The sequence below is a fragment of the Oncorhynchus gorbuscha genome, linkage group LG09 (genome assembly GCF_021184085.1).
Source record: "Oncorhynchus gorbuscha isolate QuinsamMale2020 ecotype Even-year linkage group LG09, OgorEven_v1.0, whole genome shotgun sequence".
In the NCBI taxonomy this organism is placed as follows: Eukaryota; Metazoa; Chordata; class Actinopteri; order Salmoniformes; family Salmonidae; genus Oncorhynchus; species Oncorhynchus gorbuscha.
The window spans coordinates 30926542-30946848 of NC_060181.1; the positions used below are offsets into that span (position 1 = coordinate 30926542).

The 20307-nt window shown below is 45.1% G+C and overlaps 1 protein-coding gene across 2 annotated transcripts in view; it reads right to left on the reverse strand.

Moving 5' to 3' along the window:
- The window catches only part of arid1ab (AT rich interactive domain 1Ab (SWI-like)), a 54277-nt gene extending 35811 nt beyond the window's left edge, over nucleotides 1–18466 (reverse strand). For both annotated transcript variants that reach the window (XM_046361957.1, XM_046361956.1), the window contains exons 1-2: nucleotides 17227–18466; nucleotides 3422–3646 (exon numbers count right to left, since the gene is read on the reverse strand). In XM_046361957.1, coding sequence (XP_046217913.1) covers nucleotides 3422–3646; nucleotides 17227–18147 — 1146 coding nt within the window. In that variant the 5' untranslated portion in view covers nucleotides 18148–18466. The remainder of the gene's footprint in view (nucleotides 1–3421; nucleotides 3647–17226) is intronic.
- Between the last annotated feature and the right edge of the window lie 1841 nt (nucleotides 18467–20307).

A 20307-nucleotide genomic window follows, 5' to 3' on the forward strand; every position in this document is an offset into this window, starting at 1 on the left:
TGCCTCAATATATACACATAATTTTCTTCCTCATGATGTCATCTATTTTATGAAGTGCACCAGTCCCTCCTGCAGCAAAGCACCCTCACAACATGATGCTGCCACCCCTGAGCTTCACGGTTGGGATGGTGTTCTTCGGCTTGCAAGCCTCCCCCCTTTTTCCTCCAAACATAAATTGTCATTATGGCCAAACAGTTCTATTTTTGTTTCATCAGACCAGAGGACATTTCTCCAAAAAGTACAATGTTTATCCCCATGTGCAGTTGCAAACCGAGAGTCTGGCTTTTTATGGCAGTTTTGGAACAGTGGCTTCTTCCTTGCTGAGCGGTCTTTCAGGTTATGTGGATATAGGACTCGTTTAACTGTGGATATAGATACTTTTGTAACCGTTTCCCCCAGCATCTTCACAGGGTCCTTTGCTGTTGTTCTGGGATTGATTTGCTCTTTTCGCACCAAAGTACGTTCATCTCTAGGAGACAGAACGAGTCTCCTTCCTGAGCGGTATGATGACTGTGGTCCCATGGTGTGTATACTTGCGTACTATTGTTTGTACAGATGAACGTGGTACCTTCAGGCGTTTGGAAATTGTTGACAAGGATGAACCAGACTTGAGGTCTACAATGTTTTTCTGAAGTCTTGGCTGATTTCTTTTGATTTTCCCATGATGTCAAGCAAAGAGCCACTGAGTTTGAAGGTAGGCCTTAAAATACATCCACAGGTACACGTCCAATTGACTCAAATGATGTTAACTAGCCTATCAGAAGCTTCTAAAGCCATGACATAATTTTCTGTAATTTTCCAAGCTGTTTAAAAGGCACAGTCAACTTAGTGGAATTGTGATACAGTGAATTAAGTAAAATAATCTGTCTGTAAACAATTGTTGGGAAAATGTATTGTGTCATGCACAAAGTAGATTTCCTAACCGACTGGCCAAAACTATAGTTTAACAAGACATTTGTGGAGTGGTTGAAAAAGAGGTTTTAATGACTCCAACCTAAGTGTGTGTAAACTTCCAAAATCAACTGTAATTAACAAAATACAATAAATTGATTTAAGAAAAACAATCAAATTCGGTTAACATATAACATGTATTTTTATACATTAGGCTATATTAAATAAGATTACATTTTTAAAAAACTCTAATAGCTGCCCCTTTACAAAGTCACTTGGTAGTCTTGCGAGACTTTCCTCTACGTAAAGACACTTACAACTACAGGTCGACCGATTAAATCGGAATGGGCGATTAATTAGGGCCGATTTCTAGTTTTCATAACAACCGGAAATCGGTATTTTAGGACACTGATTTGGACGTTTTTTTATTTAAAAAATGTTTAACGCCTTTATTTAACTAGGCAAGTCAGTTAAGAACACATTTCTATTTTCAAATATGGCCTAGGAACGGTGGGTTAACTGCCTTGTTCAGGGGCAGAACGACAGATTTATACCTTGTCGGCTCAGGGGGATTCAATCTTGCAACCTTACAGTTAACTAGTCCAACGCTCTAACCACCTGCCTCTCATTGCACTCCACAAGGAGCCTGCCTGTTACGTAAATGCAGTAAGAAGCCAGGGTAAGTTGCTAGCTAGCATTAAACTTATCTTGTAAAAAAACAATCATAATCATTAGTTAACTAAACATGGTTGATGATATTACTAGTTTATCTAGCGTGTCCTGTGTTGCATATAATCGATGCGGTGCACATTTCCGAAAAAGGACAATCTTTGCTCCAACATGTACCTAACCATAAACATCAATGCCTTTCTTAAAATCAATACACAAGTATATATTTTTAAACCTGCATATTTAGGTAATATTGCCTGCTAACATGAATTTCTTTTAACTAGGTAAATTGTGTCACTTCTCTGCAACAGTGTCAGGGTATATGCAGCAGTTTGGGCCGCCTGACTCGTTGCGAACTAATTTGCCAGAACGTTACGTAATTATGACATAACATTGAAGGTTGTACAATGTAACAGCAATATTTAGACTTAGGGATGCCACCCATTAGATAAAATACGGAACGGTTCTGTATTTCACTGAAATAATAAACGTTTCGTTTTCGAAATGATCGTTTCCGGATTCGACCAACTTAATGACCAAAGGCTTGTATTTCTGTGTGTTAATATGTTATAATTAAGTCTATGATTTGATATTTAGTAGAGCAGTCTGACTGAGCGATGGTTGGCAGCAGCAGGCTCGTAAGCATTCATTCAAACAGCACTTTCGTGCATTTTGCCAGCAGCTCTTCGCAATGCTTCAAGCATTGAGCTGTTTATTACTTCAAGCCTATCAACTCCCGAGATTAGGCTGGTGTAACCAATGTGAAATGGCTAGCTAGTTAGAGGGGTGCGTGCTAATAGCGTTTGGAGTAGTTGTTCCCCTTGCTCAGCAAGGGCCGTGGATTTTGTGGAGCGATGGGTAACTTCGAGGGTGGCGGTTGTTGATGTGTTCCTGGTTTGAGCCCAGGTAGGGGCTAAGAGAGGGACGGAAGCTATACTATTACACTGGCAATACTAAAGTGCCTATAAGAACATCCAATAGTCAAAGGTTTATGAAATACAAATGGAATAGAGAAATAATCCTATAAATAGTATATTAACTACAACCTAAAACCTCTTACCTTGGAATATTAAAGTCTCATGTTAAAAGCAACCACCAGCTTACATATGTTCTCATGTTCTGAGCTAGGAACTTAAACGTTAGCTTTTTTTACATGGCACATATAGCACTTTTACTTTCTTCTCCAACACTTTGTTTTCGCATGATTTAAACGAAATTGAACATGTTTCATTATTTATTTGAGGCTAAATTGATTTTATTGGTGTATTATATTGAGTTAAAATAAGTGTTCATTCAGTATTGTTGTAATTGTCATTATTACAAATACATACATTTTTAAAATTTTATTTTTATTTTTTAAATCGGCCGATTAAACGGTATCGTTTTTTTTTGAGTCCTCCAATAAATCGTTATCGGCGTTGAAAAATCATAATCGGTCGACCTCTACTTACAACACAGCACATTGGTGTTGTATTGTTCACTGGTAACTTGAAAGAGCAGCTGACCTTGCCTAGCAAGTCCAGTGAGGGAAAAATGAAAACAAAAGCTGTGTGGTGTCTAGCAGGGCACTTACCCTCTCAAGGATTCAAAGAAAACACGAGGAGTTGCAGAAAAGACCTGCATCAAACCCACCTAAAGTGGCGGTTGTGTGAGAGGTAACAATGAGACAGGACTAGTCTTCTCTACAGGGTGCTTAGAACACCCAACAGGCCTGCAACTGTCTATCAAACTAACAGACCCATTTTAGCCATGACTGCATGGAAGTGTGATGACAGAGGGTATGATGATCGAGAAAGAGAGCGAGCGAAAGCGTGAGAGAGAGCGAGCGAAAGAGCAGGATCAACAGAAAAACATTACCAACCTGTTGTCCGTATTGCATGCCACCCATGCCGCCGGGGGTGCGTCCCTGCATGCCCATGGGGTATCTCTGAGACCCTGGGGGTCCGTAGCCCTGGCCTGGGTAGGAGGCACCCTGTTGAGCCCCTGGAGGAGGGCCCTGCCCCTGGCCTTGCTGCTGAGAGTAGGGGTTGACTCCACCATACCCCTGGCCTCTCATCTTCCCTGCCTGGTCCATAGGGCTGGGGGGCTGGAGAGAGGGGGAGAGGGCTAGTAAGAAACCAAACTTAAGACATTCATATGTTTATTTCCAACAAACATTGTGATAACCTTATCCCTGAATAAAATAATTTGAAATAACTGAACTCATTAAAATGTGACATTGTGATGAATTGTACACAAGCTAAGTTTTTATTTTTTTTTTTTTTTTAAATCTAACTGCACGAGATCTCACTCCGGGGTCCCATAACAAGGCCATGCCACCAGTGGGAAAAATGAAACCTATGAGGGTATAGCTAAAGAATGCTAACAAAACAGGATTAGTTTCCCACTAAAAAAAACTTGGCCATGAATGAATGAGCCCAGTCTATCCTCCCTCCATCCCTCCGCCAGGAGCATTTGACTGCCCAGGAGATCAGAATGCCAGCGGGAGGATAAAGTTACGTTCCGACGTTGGGGAGTGTTAAAGTTCCTAGGAAAATCATCTGGAGGAAATGGAAGTGTCCGCCTGTTTGTGGTGACTGGAGGCCTGCCCACCTCTCAGCTGGAGGGGAGAGAGACATCATGGGAGAGGAGCCTGACCTTGGCTGCACCTGGGGTGGAGTGGCAGGGGGAGCCACATGGCTGGGGCAGCGTCTCACACACACATAAACACACACAGTCGCCTCAGTAATGCGTTGAACACACAGACAGCGCCATAGTGCAAAATAGTAAGCAGCATCATCTGGATATGTGTTCAACAATAGTTCAACATTCACCTTTTGCTACCATTTCTGTCAAGCCGTCTTCGCATACAGTTTGACGCCTACCTTCTATAAATCCAACGTTATGCACCACACCCCGAACGTACTGCAACCGCCTCTGCAACGCAATGCTGCAAGGCAAACGCAGCGTTTCATTGGAAATGAATGTAATTCTGGTTTACTAAAATGCAACGCCGCGGTCGGTGTGTTTTAAGCGTCAGTTTGACTGGACTGGTGGAATACCACCAGCAGTGTTTCCCCTACTACTGAGAGCTTAGGGCGGCTAGTTCGTATTGCTCCACTCTTATCTGCATTGTTGGAAAAGGACCCATATGAAAGCATTGCACTCTTAGTCTACACCTGTTGTCTACTCTAGTGACATAACACTTGATTTGACTTCAATGCCTGTTGTTTTCTTATACATCTAAGCCAGTCTGTCTCTTTTCATGTAAATGCCACTGGCAGCGACCGCCAGCATACAATCAGAGAGGGGATGCTAGTAGAGAGAGAGGATGCTTTGAAGTACCAGGCAGCAACACCTTGAGCCTCTTGGACACCAAGACAGGTGGGCAACACAGACACAAGGCCTTCTCACTGCTTCCCACGGTTATTCATCCATCATGTTTTCCCCTGCCAAATCAAACCTCAGACCCTGGTTATAGGAAGACAACCATAATGTATTTATAGCCCAGACCAGAGAAGAGGGCAGTGTGCCTGAAACATAACAGGTCCCAGCTGTATAACGTTTGAACCTGGGCCAGAGACTGGCTCCTCTCCTCGCTCTTCTTTTCCTGCTTTAATAACGCCGTTTTGGCACCGTATGAATGACACTGGCGGTATGTGGGAGAGGCTAGGGAACTGGTCCCATGGGGGGTGGGGTCAGCATAAGGAGATAACACATTCATCCACTCCACATTTTACCTCCAGCCAGCCCAGTCACCCACAGGGCAGGCCTCTCTCTCCGAGGCTACCCCAGGTTCACAGACAGAGAGTATGTGTGTTACTATACTCCCTAGGGTCATTACAGGACCCCACCACAGGGAGCTATTCTCCTGTGACCGCACTTTTAACCCAGTCTTTCTTGGAGTCTGACTGGATGTGCAGAGGCAGCCAGCCACACGACCCTCTAGCTGTCCTCTGGCTAGAAAAGGTAAATACTGTCTGCAACCACTTTCAGGTTTGACGTTTTATTCGTTCAAATTCGGTAAAAACAAAATCACAGTCATTAGTTTACCAGCCTCACAGGTGTGTCATCCAACCACAGTCAGGTGACTGACCATCATCTATACCATTCTTTCATTGATCGGTTTACTTGCAAGCATTTCCTTATATTGTTGAAGTTGTTCAAATGTCTGACACACACAAACATACTGCCCAGTCTGAGTCCGAGGCCCTAGGGGATCCCCTTGCGGCGTGTGCGAGAGAGAGATACTTGTCTTTTCATTCTCCTGGATGGAGGTCAAGGATTGTTATGGCATTCTGCTCCTTAACTCACCTATGGAGTACTGTACAACTGAGCAACAGTCTCTTGACTGAATGAAACGTGTTGCTTTGAATAGAATTACAGACACACGAAGGTTGGTATTTCAATGTGTCATAAATCAATTGATGTCCTCTACCTTTTTCGTCATGGTTAATTTGACAATTGCCATTAACGAATCCTACAACTTTCATAATTGTCTCAAACTATTAATTTGCACACAAAAAATGAATGGTGCTACTGTAGGTAGGCCTAGCATTAGCTAGCGCTAGTTGGCGCTACCTGCACCAAAACAGCGTTATTTTTCATCCTATAGCTTGTTCTCCATCTTTTTATTTTTAAAGTGAGTCAACATGTTTTCAGCATTCCCTGACTGATCAAACTTGGTTTTATCATGCTCCCTAGTGTCTCTACAGCAGACATATGGTGAGCAATATGTTTGGAAAATGTATACATGGTGTCGACACCGAAGTATAGTGACATGGTATTGTGAGGTCAGACGAGTTTGCAGAGGCATGTTTGTTGCTGTTGTGTAGCCTGCATTTGCAAGTGTGTTCACTTCTGAACTGACTGGTGAGAACAACAGTAAAAAGACAGTAGCTGGAGACGTTCAAAGGTTTATGAGACTCTCTCCCTCCCTCGCTCTACCCCACACGGTTCTCTCCCTCGCTCTACCCCATACGGTTCTCTCCCTCCCTCTACCCCATACGGTCTTCTCTCCCTCCCTCTACCCCAGAAGGTCCTCCCTCCCTCCCTCCCTACCCCAGAAGGTCCTCCCTCCCTCCCTCCCTCTACCCCAGAAGGTCCTCCCTCCCTCCCTCCCTCTACCCCAGAAGGTCCTCCCTCCCTCCCTCCCTCCCTACCCCAGAAGGTCCTCCCTCCCTCCCTCCCTCTACCCCAGAAGGTCCTCCCTCCCTCCCTCCCTCTACCCCAGAAGGTCCTCCCTCCCTCCCTCCCTCCCTCTACCCCAGAAGGTCCTCCCTCCCTCCCTCCCTCCCTCTACCCCAGAAGGTCCTCCCTCCCTCCCTCCCTCCTCTACCCCAGAAGGTCCTCCCTCCCTCCCTCCCTCCCTCTACCCCAGAAGGTCCTCCCTCCCTCCCTCTACCCCAGAAGGTCCTCTCTCCCTCCCTCCCCCAGAAGGTCCTCTCTCCCTCCCTCTACCCCAGAAGGTCCTCTCTCCCTCCCTCTACCCCAGAAGGTCCTCTCCCTCCCTCTACCCCAGAAGGTCCTCTCTCCCTCCCTCTACCCCAGAAGGTCCTCTCTCCCTCCCTCTACCCCAGAAGGTCCTCTCTCCCTCCCTCTACCCCAGAAGGTCCTCTCTCCCTCCCTCTACCCCAGAAGGTCCTCTCTCCCTCCCTCTACCCCAGAAGGTCCTCTCTCCCTCCCTCTACCCCAGAAGGTCCTCTCTCCCTCCCTCTACCCCAGAAGGTCCTCTCTCCCTCCCTCTACCCCAGAAGGTCCTCTCTCCCTCCCTCTACCCCAGAAGGTCCTCTCTCCCTCCCTCTACCCCAGAAGGTCCTCTCTCCCTCTACCCCAGAAGGTCCTCTCTCCCTCCCTCTACCCCAGAAGGTCCTCTCTCCTTCCCTCTACCCCAGAAGGTCCTCTCCTTCCCTCTACCCCAGAAAGTCCTCTCTCTCCCTCGCTCTACCCCACACGGTTCTCTCCCTCCCTCTCTACCCCAGAAGGTGGGCGCTCTCTCGCTCTACCCCACACGGTTCTCTCCCTCTCTCTCCCCCGCACGGTCCATCTGAATTTCAATTTAAATTCAAGGTCTTTATTGGCATGGGAAACATATGTTAATATTGCCAAAGCAAGAAGTAGACAAAAATGTACAGTAAACAATGCACTCACAGAAGTTCCAAAAGAATAAAGACACTTCAAATTTCATATGGCTATATACAGCACTCCCCACACTCTGTCCCCCTCTCCACCACACTGTCCCCCTCTCCACCACACTGTCCCCCTCTCCACCACACTGTCCCCCTCTGTCCCTCCCTCTACTCCACACTCTCACACACTGTCCCTCCCTTGCTCTCTGCCCAGTCATCTAATCAATCGCTTTAAGGAAACTCCTCCCTCCTTTCTTTCCTCTTTCCCCCTAAAAATAAATAAATGCAATTAGCACATGGCTAATCTGCATAGAGGAAAGCCAGAACACTCTAGGCCTTTGAGGGTGGTGGAGGGACTGATGATACTGGTGCTGTGTGTGTGTGTGTGTGTGTGTGTGTGTGTGTGTGTGTGTGTGTGTGTGTGTGTGTGTGTGTGTGTGTGTGTGTGTGTGTGTGTGTGTGTGTGTGTGTGTGTGTGTGTGTGTGTGTGTGTGTGTGTGTGTGTGTGTGTGTGTGTGTGTGTGTGTGTGTGTGTGTGTGTGTGTGTGTGTGTGTGTGTGTGTGTGAGACGGTGGACTCAAACAGATGGGCTTGGGGCAGACGATAAACAAGTCCTGCTAATTTAATCCTCCACATGGCCTAGGATCTCCACAGACTATTGTTCTGTTGTAAAGCCCTGCACACACAGACACACTCACTCAGGGGCCCCCTTAGACGGCCGTCACTGTCACTTACACCCCATGACTTCATGGTTGGCTTTGAGTATATCAATCAAACACGGACATTAAGGTACTTAGAACAGCTACTTCGAGCCTAAGAAATAACTTGCAAAACTACTGAACAGGCCTAATCCAATGAGTGTTCACACATGCTAAGGAAAAAGAATACTCTTTGCTTTCACAAAAGTGTATGAAGAGAGGAGCAAGAACAACCATAAGAACACTTTCTATACCAGTATGTCAGTCCCCATCCCTGTTCCCCTGACTATCACAGGCCTAAAGCAAGAGTTGGTGAAACACTTTACAAACTAACGCAACCGCTAACAAAAACAATGTCTATTAACAGTCGATTACCCGTTGATTTTTAAAAGAAAATATTATGTCTGGTGGGCCAAATAGTCATTTCACTGAGCGGGTTTGCAACCATCCATATCAGTTAAAGAGCTAAATGTAAACAAAAGGAAAGTTAAACCCATGCCATGTTCTGGCCTGCCACACAACAGCAGTGGTTAGAACTCCAAGCTGACTGCCACATGACTCTGGAATAAAACAAGAAAATCCTCTCCTGCTTACTCTCCTATGGTCTGAGCACACACACACACGTGGACAGAGAGTCTGAGGCACCACACAGCTAATACAGCAGTACACACACACACAGATATTCCTCCAGCTGGTCACAAGAATTCTAAAGATCTACAGAACAAAACAAACAAAACTACAACAGGTGACACACCCCAGATTAAAAACGCTTCATTTCAACCCCGTTGGAAGCGAACGGGATGAAACAAGGTTACCAGGCCTTAAGTTCTGAGCCTAAAACCTACATAAAAGATGGGAGGCTCTTATGATCACCATTCTCTTCCCTGTGAGCTGATCCAGAGGGGCCTAGTCATTTTCTTCATTCGGGCCGGTTGCTTTCACTTGGCACCAGCCCAGAGGGCCACAGGACAAACCACCTGGATGTTGAACTCTGCTATTAGACTAGATAGGCTACCCTTCTTCAAATGTAGTATTAACCAAATATGGTCTGCAAAGTACTGTCTGGCTTAGGTTGAGAGAAGAACAAAGCGGCCGCAGTCACACTAAACACAATATTACAGATCAAATTGTCTGACTTGCTTCCATCTATTCAGCGACAACAAATAATTCTCCCATTTGACAGAGGAAATGGGGCGGCAGGTAGCCTAGTGGTTAGAGCGTTGGACTAGTAACCGAAAGGTTGCAAAATCTAACCCCCAAACTGACAAGGTAAAAATCTGTCGTTCTGCCCCTGAACAGTCATTGAAAATAAGAATTTGTTCTTAACTGACTTGCCTAGTTAAAAAGTTAAATAAATCTAATTATTTATTTTTTAAATTGTATTTGTTCTGACTTTTTCCTTCTTCTATAGGAAGCATGGTATTAGGTCAATGATAGAAGATATTGAACGAGACCCTCCACTGCAGAACATTAACCTGTTACTGTCAGACCCATCTTCTAGCCAGATCACCATTCCTGACCTGAAGTGAGGCTGGGGGTGCTGGTGGTTGGACTGAGGAAGAAATGAAACAGGCTCACGCCATAGAGTACAACCCAAGTTTAGAATAATTCTGCTTTTTGATTGGTCAACCAACGTCCCACCTCTGCTCGAATTTCATTGGCCACACCATTGTCACCAACCCAGAAGTGAAAACATAAGCAGCTAATAAGGAATTATTTTAGCTTAGTTTTAGGGGTAATGTCATGATTAGGGTTAGTGGTTAAAATCAATGTGGCACATTAGGCTAACCTTTATTTTAACCCGTAGAGTGGGCCTGTTTTATGAATCAGCCAAAGAGGTAAGACAATAAATACCATGACGTCCCAGCCATATGGCCACAGGTCAGATGATGTCCTCGGTGTTTATACCAGCCTGACTATCAGCCACGATGACCACAGTGGCCTGGCATGGATGACACCTTACACAGTGGCCTGGCATGGATGACACCTTACACAGTGGCCTGGCATGGATGACACCTTATAAGTGTGTCATTCAGTCACTATACTACCATTTACATGCCTGAAATAACCATCTGAACAAAGCCAGCGGGGCCAAGCCAGGCAGGCAGAGAGGAACAGAAGGTGCTTAAGGAACTGGCTGGGTCACAAGCCTAACCCACTAACACTCTTAGTCACACAACACCTGACTGACAGGGATGTCATTCCCCCTAGTCTCAACTGACTCAAGTACCGGTAGTTGGTCGCCGGTGTAGGTAAGCCTGCCTCAGAGGGGGAGTAGAACCGTTGGACTGGTGAATTTGCACATCCAGTGCTTCAATGGAACGAAGCGCCAACAGTTAGCGACACACACACTTCGTTAAGCCATAGTTAGGCCTGAGGCATGCAAATTCTGGGGTCGTGGAGAGGTTGGTGCATGGCAGGAGATAAACCTCTGCAGCCTGCCACACCTACACCTGGACTACACGCTGGTGGAAGCCGAGACCCAAGGAGAAACGGTACTAACAGGTTTCAGAAGAAAATTGTAGTTGCCTTGCCCTACCAGTAACTGTACCATTGAACTTTAACCTGGTCAATGATGTTATTCCCCAAAATGCATTGCAAGAAAACCCTCCAACATCTGCTTTCCCACTCCTCATGAAGCCAATGGCATTTTAGCACAGAGAGCTAGCCTGAGTCCTGAGCAGAGCTGTGTATGAAAAGATGTGAGGTACAGTAACAATCTACCTACCCCCCAGAATCAACAACTGAGACGCCATTCCCCCCTCAACACCCACACATTTAAAGGTTAACCTGTTTCTCCATAAAACACACAATACGTTATGCAAATAAAGTCTGCAGCGCCGCGCTAGCTAGGAGAGAAGCATATTCTAATCTAGTGCATTTTGAAGAAAAATAATTGTGACAATTGATGCTTTAATTAGCTGTACATTCCAACCTGGACCAGAGTAACAGCCCAAGTTCGACATTTTGTCCAAACATGGAGAGACAAGAGGAATTTGATGACATCTTCAATGAGTTTGCCTTTCTTTTTTTGAGCGTAGTCTTAAATAAATGCTAGCATTTATGTTTTAAGCTGCACACCTTGTATGCTTCACCTAGTGGTAGACCACAAGCATGGTCCCAATCCCATACCACTGCTCTAAGGGCAGTGGCTGGTACAAGTACAAGGAGAGTGAATGTTTTGAGGATGGGGAAAAACAGGTACAATGTGAACTGATGAAGGTAGGTAACAACGGTGGACACAACGTGTGGAATGAGAGAATAATGTAGGGTCACAGTAAATAAATGAAGACGGGAGAGACCATCCTTCGTTTGCGCCACCTCCTAGACTGTTGTTTCAGGGATGGAGAAAGACTTCAGTACCGTGTTACTGAAGAGAAGAAACGGGTGGCTGGTGGCACGTGGAGCAGGTCACTGAGAGAGGATCCTCCTGAGGCTTCTGCCACACAGGAACACACAGACACACACTGCCAAGGACACACACACACACACACACAGCTGTCACAGGCAGCCAAAGATCATTCACAAAAACACCCTCCCCCCCAGGGTATCACTGACACTCTTACTCTTTCTCCCTCACTCACACACTCACACACACAAACACACACACACCAGCCCGTCACACAGGGCGTGCACACACAAACAGAGTGTTATGAGGCAGCGTGCTGTCCTGGCCATGTGGCTAATCACTACTCAGCACTGCAGACGGAGAGGGAGAGAAATTAGCGGAGAGAATCTTTGAATGCACAGCCAGAATACAGTAGAACACACCTCCTGTCCAGTCCACTGGCTACACAGCACACCACAGTCCCCACCAACTCACCGGCTACAGCAGTGTTTCTCAACTCTGGTCCTCTCCAGTACATCTTGGTTGCAGAGATTGACAACATTCACCTTAAAAATCAGTGATCATGCTCCTATCAATATTTACCTATAAGATTCCACAAATTGAAGTCATCACCCGTCAGTATGGGCAGGCAAGTTCATAGTGCAGGGAAACAGACCAAAGCCGGTCGAACGGAGACTTCACTTGGACTTTGGTCCACTATCACATCAAGGCCCTCAGTCAAACTTCAATACCACAGACAGACACAACCTTTAAATGAATGTACTGTGTGGATCACTACCATATGTCCACGTTGGTAGATACTCTTATTTCAAGGTTTTTATTGTCAAAGTAAATGGACACTAACCAGATTTGATTTCAGCCTGACACGCGGTTCTCTCCCAGAAAACAACTGGGTCTGTTTGTCGGCAGACATCAGAGTCAACCGTTAGGCTAGGTTTTACAACCAAAGGGATCAATTAGCCCACTGATATTAGGTTAGACATCTCTCACAGCTTCATCTTTGCCTCGACCGATCTTAATCAAGCAATTGGCTTCTCCATCAATCAATAAATTCATTAATTAAAAGCAACATTTGTCACAAAGTGCTTTGCCGTAATTGAGACAAGACCCCAAAAGAGCAAGCACAGCGGAAAGGAAAAACTATTTTGCCATCTACTCCAAGTCCCACAGTCTCAGCACCACCCCCCTAACAACCTGGCCATAGAGCAGGGAAATACAGTGGTGAACTCTGTCCTCAGATCTATAGAAATGCATGAACACCAAATACAGAAACAACTTAAAAGGCATTAAAAGTCAGTAACATAGTGATATTGTAGCCTAGGCAGGCACAGCAAATTCATGAAAAGGCATCTAGGGAGCTGAGGAGAGGCAAAAGCATTTCTATTCTGGTGTATCAACCGTTGGAGCACGAGTTCATGTGAGCAGCGCAATTCGAGAATAACATCTGTCAATCACAGATCGGATTTTAACAACATAACTTGATTTAGCACAAGTCTTTCAGAGGAGATTGCCACTTGAAACTGCATAATTCTAATTTCTTTGAATTTCCAGCATCTCCACATGCAGAACCGTGGCTGAATGAATCACAAATTGCAGTCCTGGGTATTAAATTGTCCACTACACAGCCTGCATAGAGGAGAATTAACAAGAGTCTGCAAACACCTGAGAGAAAGAACAAACTTTAATGAAGCCAAACTTAAATCCGTTTTACCTCACTTCTACCAGCATGTCACGTGCAACCAGAGGGGAGAGGCGGGGAAAGGGGGGGGGGGACCACACCACCTTTACTCCACACACAGAGACGTGTACAAAGCTCTCCCTCTGCCTCCATTTGACAAATCTGACCATAATTCTATCTCCCTGATTCCTGCTTACAAGCAAAAACTAAAGCGGAATGTAACTGTAACTCGCTCAATACGACAGTGGTCAGATGACGCACATGCTAAGCTACAGGATTGTTTTGCTAGCACAGACTGGACTATGTTCCACGATTCATGCAATGGCATCGAGTATACCACCGCAGTCGCCGGCTTCATCAATAAGTGCATCGACAATGTCATCCCCACAGTGCCCGTACATACATTTCCCAACCAGAAGCCATGGGTTACAGGCAACAGCAGCACCGAGCTAAAGGCTAGAGCTGTCACTTTCATGGAGCAGGACACTAATCTGGATGCTTATAAGACATCCCGCTACGCCCTTAGACGAACCATCAAACAGGCAAAAACATCCGCAACACTGGGGCCCCTCTGGGGTGCATGCTTAGTCCCCTCCTGTACTTCCTGTTCACCCACAACTGCGTGGCCAAGCACGACTCCAACACCATCATTAGGTTTGCTGACGACACAACAGTGGTAGGCCTGATCACCAACAACGAGACTATAGCCTATAGGGAGGAGGTCAGAGACCTGGCAGTGTGGTGCCAGGACAACAACCACTTCCTCAATGTGAGCAAGACAAAAAGGAGCTGATAGTTTACTATAGGAAAAGGAGGGGCGAACAGGCCTCCATTAACATCGACGAAGGCTGATATGGAGTAGGCTGAGAGACAGTTGTGAAGAGGGCACGACTACACCTTTTCCCCTCACGAGACTGAAAAGATTTGGCATGGGTCCCGAGATCTTCAAAAAGTTCTATAGCTGCACCATGCAGAGCATCCTGACTGGTTGCATCACCGTCTGGTACGACAACTGCTCGGCATCTGACCGTCTAGAGGATAAAATGCCATTTCATTATTGACTGAATTGACACTAGCTGATATGACATTGCCACAATGAGGAGCATTGAAGCTGTATTGTATTGACACTAATGCTACAATAAATGTAACACGCTTCATGATTGGTAGCTAGATGCATGACCTAGCTACCAGGTCTAGAACCAAAAGGCTCATTAACAGCGTCAACCCCCAAGCCATAAGACTGCTGAACAATTAATCAAATGGCCACCCAGACTATTTAAATTCCCCCCCCCCCCCCCCTCACCCTGTTTTTACACTGCTGCTGCTGCTCTCTGCTTATTATCTATGCATAGTCACTTTACAAATTACCTCGACTAACCTATACCCACGCATATTGACTCGGTATCAGTACCCCCCTGTATATAGCCTCGTTATTGTTATGTAATTTTCTTGTGTTATGTGATTTGATAATAGGAAAAATTATTTCAGTTTATTTAGTAAATATTTTCTTAACTCTATTTCTTTAACTGCTTTGTTTGTTAAGGGCTTGTAAGTAAGAATGTAATGTTAAGGTCTACTACACCTGTTGTATTCGGCGCATATAACAAATTAAATTTGATTTGATAGGTGTCTTTAAGACAGGTATTCCACAAGGCATCATGGAAGTCTCTGTGGGGAGAATAATAAAACTGAACAATTAAAATGGTGGTACAGTAATCGAAAAGGGTAATGAACTACCGAGCTAACCAATAACTTGTTTAAAATGTTGATATGTTTTATAATGTTGAATATTATATGAACATTTAGGGCTAACAACGGCAAATGACAATTGCCAAGAAACGGAAATCAACAAATTCCATCAAAACTTAAATGGATAGAAATTACAAATAGGCCTAGCTATTCAATATTCAGGAGATCAACGCTATAGCTAGCCTACACGTGGTTGATGATATTCTAAAACCGGAATACACCATTTGTCTGTTGACATGGTTACACACTGTGCAGCATCACATGTGAAAGTAATCATAGTAACCCAGTGAACAAAGCAGTGACACTTGGCTGACACCTTGGCTGCTTGTAAACACTACAATTACTGCAGCCATCAGATTCTCCTCACAGAACACAAGTCAGATTCTCATCACAGAACACAAGTCAGATTCTCCTCACAGAACACAAGTCAGATTCTCCTCACAGAACACAAGTCAGATTCTCCTCACAGAACACAAGTCAGATTCTCCTCACAGAACACAAGTCAGATTCTGAAACCCACTATAGAACCACAGAGCACCAGTCAGATTCTCTCAAAGAATATAACACATTCTGAAACACACTGTAGAACCACAGAACACCAGTCAGATTCTCAAACAGAACCACATAACTCCTGTCTCTCCTCTACAAGATTATCCTAGATCAGCTAGGAACACTATTCTAGCATGGGGAAAACAGCCACACCTACTCCCTCTGATGTTCCAGAATCAGCACTAGAGTTCTGCCACATCTCCAATCTGCCTGTGGAGCTGTATATGCACGTATAAGTATGAACACAGCATTTTTGCATGAAGGCTACAGCTGAGATTTTACGTAAATGTACACTAAACAAATTTAGCTGTACTGTATTATTTGAGTGGCAGGCAATACAGTCATCATGCAAATTACTGCAGAGGGACTTACACAACATAATGTGTTCAATGAAACCATCCATAAAGTATATTTTGCACATTGTTATTTTATTTAGCATGCTTGGACACAAGCATTACAGCTGAAATGTAGGCCGCTGCACGCTGACCGCAATACAAACATATTTTGCTTGCATATCAAGTAGGCTAAATGTCATGCACAGACGGTTAAACTGGCTAAAGCGCGTGAATAATATGCGTAATGTCATCTTGACACTGCCAGAGTACATGAGCTGATGTGGGTGATTTCTACAGCGTTACATTGGACGCAGTTACAAATGGCCAGGAGCAGGGGATGGGGAGCCAATCAGATCTCAGCTAGCATGTCAACCTAAGACCAACTGTCTCCTGGCTTTGACAGAAGGATTTTACCTCCATAATTCAAATCCCAAAGCAAAGCAATCTGCTCCTTCTCAAATCACTGGCCGTGTTTACTACCGGTACTGAGACCACTCCGAAATACAGGGGCAAAATATAACGTCTCTCTGTCGTTAACTACAATGTAACAATCGGAACAATCATCAGAAGATACAATATAACAAGCTGGCGGGGGAAATGTTGCAACTGAAGGATAGTTATTTGCTACATTAACAAGCATCGACCACAGTCAGGTGTACTTTTAGTTATACAATCCGTTCTGCTTGCTTCTAACAAACTATTCCAATATAATCTTACGTCATGTGTCATTTACATCTTTCCGTTTAAAATTGGTGTGAACGCTTGCAACAAACTTCAGGGCTACATGGAGTGGGATATAGATATAAATACATTTTGCAGTGATTCGTTAGCGGCATAGCTAACGTTAGCTGGAGAAATAACTGTCATTGCGCTTTATACAGTACACGCTTTGCTAATAAAGAAAAATACACATTTAGCCTTCCAATTTCTCCTCTCAAACGTGTCCCCTTTGCCCCTGACCAGGCAGAAGCTACACATCTTTACCAGCTCAGTGAGTTTTGTATTTTAGCACAGACATGGCTTGTTTCTCTGTTTAAATACTCTAAAAGGAGGTGGTGTAAGGAGAAAACAGAGGCAGCCATTTTAGAGAGCTACCTAGCTAAGCTACATGGGCAATGGCTGTTCCATTGCAACCCTTCACTGCTACACAGAGCTATCTGCAACTTGCTCAAAGTGCACCAGTACTGAGAGAAAAGTTTACCTGGTTTCTGTTCAGAGGTCCCGTGTTCCCAGGTCCCGTGTTCCCTGGGCTCATTGGAGGCGGGTGGTGGGTCCTTTGTTGCCAACCCGGATGGCCCCCACCATACTGACTGCTGGCCATATCTGCTGCTCCCTTGCTAGCCCCTTCCTGGTTACCATAGTCTCCTTGTGGGTAATTCTGGTAGGTCCTCGTTGAGCTGGGAGACGTTAGAAGCTGATTCAAAGTCGGGGTAGACGTGGGTTGTAGGTTTCCTATGTTATACCTCTGATTATTGTACGAGGCAGCCATAGCTGTAGTTCCGCCTGCTGGCTGTTGCTTGCCTGGCTGCCCCCCAGCCGCCGGGGGCTGGTTATTACGCGGGGAATTCATGGCGTATCCTTGGCCCTGATAAGAAGTCCGGTTCGGGAAGGCGCTGTAGTTGTTAAAATGGTTGGGGAAGCCGTGCTCGTGTGAGTTGGGCGGGTATGGTTCCATCATGTTACCTGGCTGCACTGCCGGCCCCGCTGCAGCTGCCATGCCAGGGCTTTGTTGTCCGCCATGTTGATGAAAAGGGCCCCGGCTGTAGTGCTGGTTGTAACCGTAAGGAGGTGGAGGGAATGAGCCCTGGTGGTGATGGCCCATCCCGGAGTGGTTATTCCCCTCCGGTCCCCCAGTATCATTCTGGTTGTTATTATTATTCACCCTGGACGAATTCCCGTTCCCGTTCTTCATGTCAGGCTCACCTCCTCCCCCTACATTTCCAGCATCGGCCCCGTCCTGCAGATCCTTCTGTCCAGGAGATCCGTTGTCAGATCCCGGTTCCTTATTTACATGTTGTTTCTCTCCCGGTACCGACTCCTCCAGTGGGTCCCGATCCGGCTTTTTAAGTTCGGATGGTGGGCTAGTGTTGAGAGTGGCGACGCTAGCGACCTGCGCGGCCATGATATCCCTCTCTGCCTCTCACAGCGAGTCACTCACAATCGAGCTCTCTGAATAGCATTGAACATAAATACAATTGTTTATAACAATGTACCCGTGTCCCGGATCATTCCCCCTACCTCCGGACCTAATCCGGCATCCACTCCCGTCTCCGATTCGACTGGAAAGTTACTGGAAGAATATAAATAAGGATCCAGGGAATTAAATTAACCAACAGAGAATGTGGGAAGGCTTCTCTTACAGAACGAGAGTGTGAGCAAGAAACCGACCAAACCAGCACGAGGCTTGGCGAGACACAGCCATTTTACTGAAGCGTTCAGATGAACGCAAAACACGGAGCGGATTCAACCAGTAGGTAGGAGGCGACTAGGCTACAACAAGCAGGGAAAAATATGTATTCTGTTTATTTTGAAGGGGTTATAGAGCTCGTCCTAGAGAGAATATAGCAGAACATGATAAATAATGTGACTTATATATGGAACATAATTCATAACATCCAGCATTTCGGCTATTTTGTGGACAACCATATCATCTGTAAATCACCAATTATTTCCATTACAGGCTATATAGATTTGTCTTAAAGATTCAATCTGCATAGTTATAATGCATTTAGTTTTCATTTTATACAGAGTAGACACACATATGAATATGTTACTGGGAGACTATATAATTCTACACACAATATAAGTCTATGTTTATAATTGCATCGTATCAACAATATTTTCACACAGTTACATGGTATTAAGATTGGGATTGACTCCTGCCATGTGCTGAGAGAGAATGAAACAACTAGCAAAAGCAGAGGGCTTGATATGTGGAGAGGAAAGCAATAAATTACAGTGTGTGTGTGAGAGAGAGAGCGAGAGTGTGTTATGTTTACTGTACATTTTTATTGTTTATTTCACTTTTGTTTATTATCTATTTCACTTGCTTTCGCAATGTAAACATATGTTTCCCATGCCAATAAAGCCTTTTGAATGGAATTGAATTGAGAGACAGAGAGAGAGAGAGCTAGAGAAAGAAGGATAGAAAAAGGGAAGAAGGATGGGGGATGGACTGAGCCAGTCACAGAGCAGGAAGTGAAGATAAAAAAGAGAAAAGCAGAGTGAGAGAGAAAACAAAATTGAAATAGAAATTGAGAGAAAACAAAACGTGTGAGCCACTGAAAAAGCCTACATATAATGCTATATATCTAAAGCAAAATTAACCGTTGGAAATGTGTGTGTGGTTTCGTAGAATAGCCTATAGGATAAATCAAGAGGAGATTTTGAGAAAGAATAAAGTAAATAATCAAATGACAACAGCCACGCTCTCCTCTTCCCCACTCTGCTGCTCTCTCTCTCTCTCCCACCCCCTCTCCTCATTCTCTCCGCCCGCCTGCCTGCCTCGTGTTCTCTCCTAGCAGCAGCAGCCTCTCTCTGCTTGCAAAAGCAGCAGAACTTTGCTATCAGCGCGTGGGGGATGGGCAGCGCAGGCACAGCTCAGCACAGCCCTTTTCTCCTCTACAATGCAGGGCTTTCTGGCGAAGAGTTACAGCGGCCAGGCTCATACTACTGACTAGCATGGGAAAGGGGATCCCCTTAGTTTAAGTTTTGTTTATTTTTTTTTCTCTGAAATGTGCATTAAGGGAGGAAGGACAGACAGGCTGTAAAAGGGGGGAGGTGTGGGGGTGGGGGCCAGAAGCCTGACTGACTATATTGGCTAGAGAGGGAGGAGTGTTGCTGTGTGCTGCTAGAATATAGAGAGAGGCAGACAGAGGAGAGGGGGGGGTTGGGATCTTTTTTTTTTTTCAGCATAAACTTGGTGTTTATCATAAGGGGACCCTGTCTATTTTTTACCCCTCCTGTCCTATTTTCCACCCTGCTCCCATTCACTGATATTATAGTCTGTTACACCTGGTTTTAAATATATTTTGTCTGCACACTTCTTTTTAGAATTAGTCCTAATGGAGATAATCATCTCTGTAGTTGTAGGGACTCATCATTGTCCTCACACTGAGAACTGCTTCTTAGTGGGTCATAGAGCTCACTGTACTCGTTCCTCTGGTTGCACACACACACACACACACACACACACACACACACACACACACACACACACACACACACACACACACACACACACACACACACACACACACACCTTATACTATATTCTGCTACA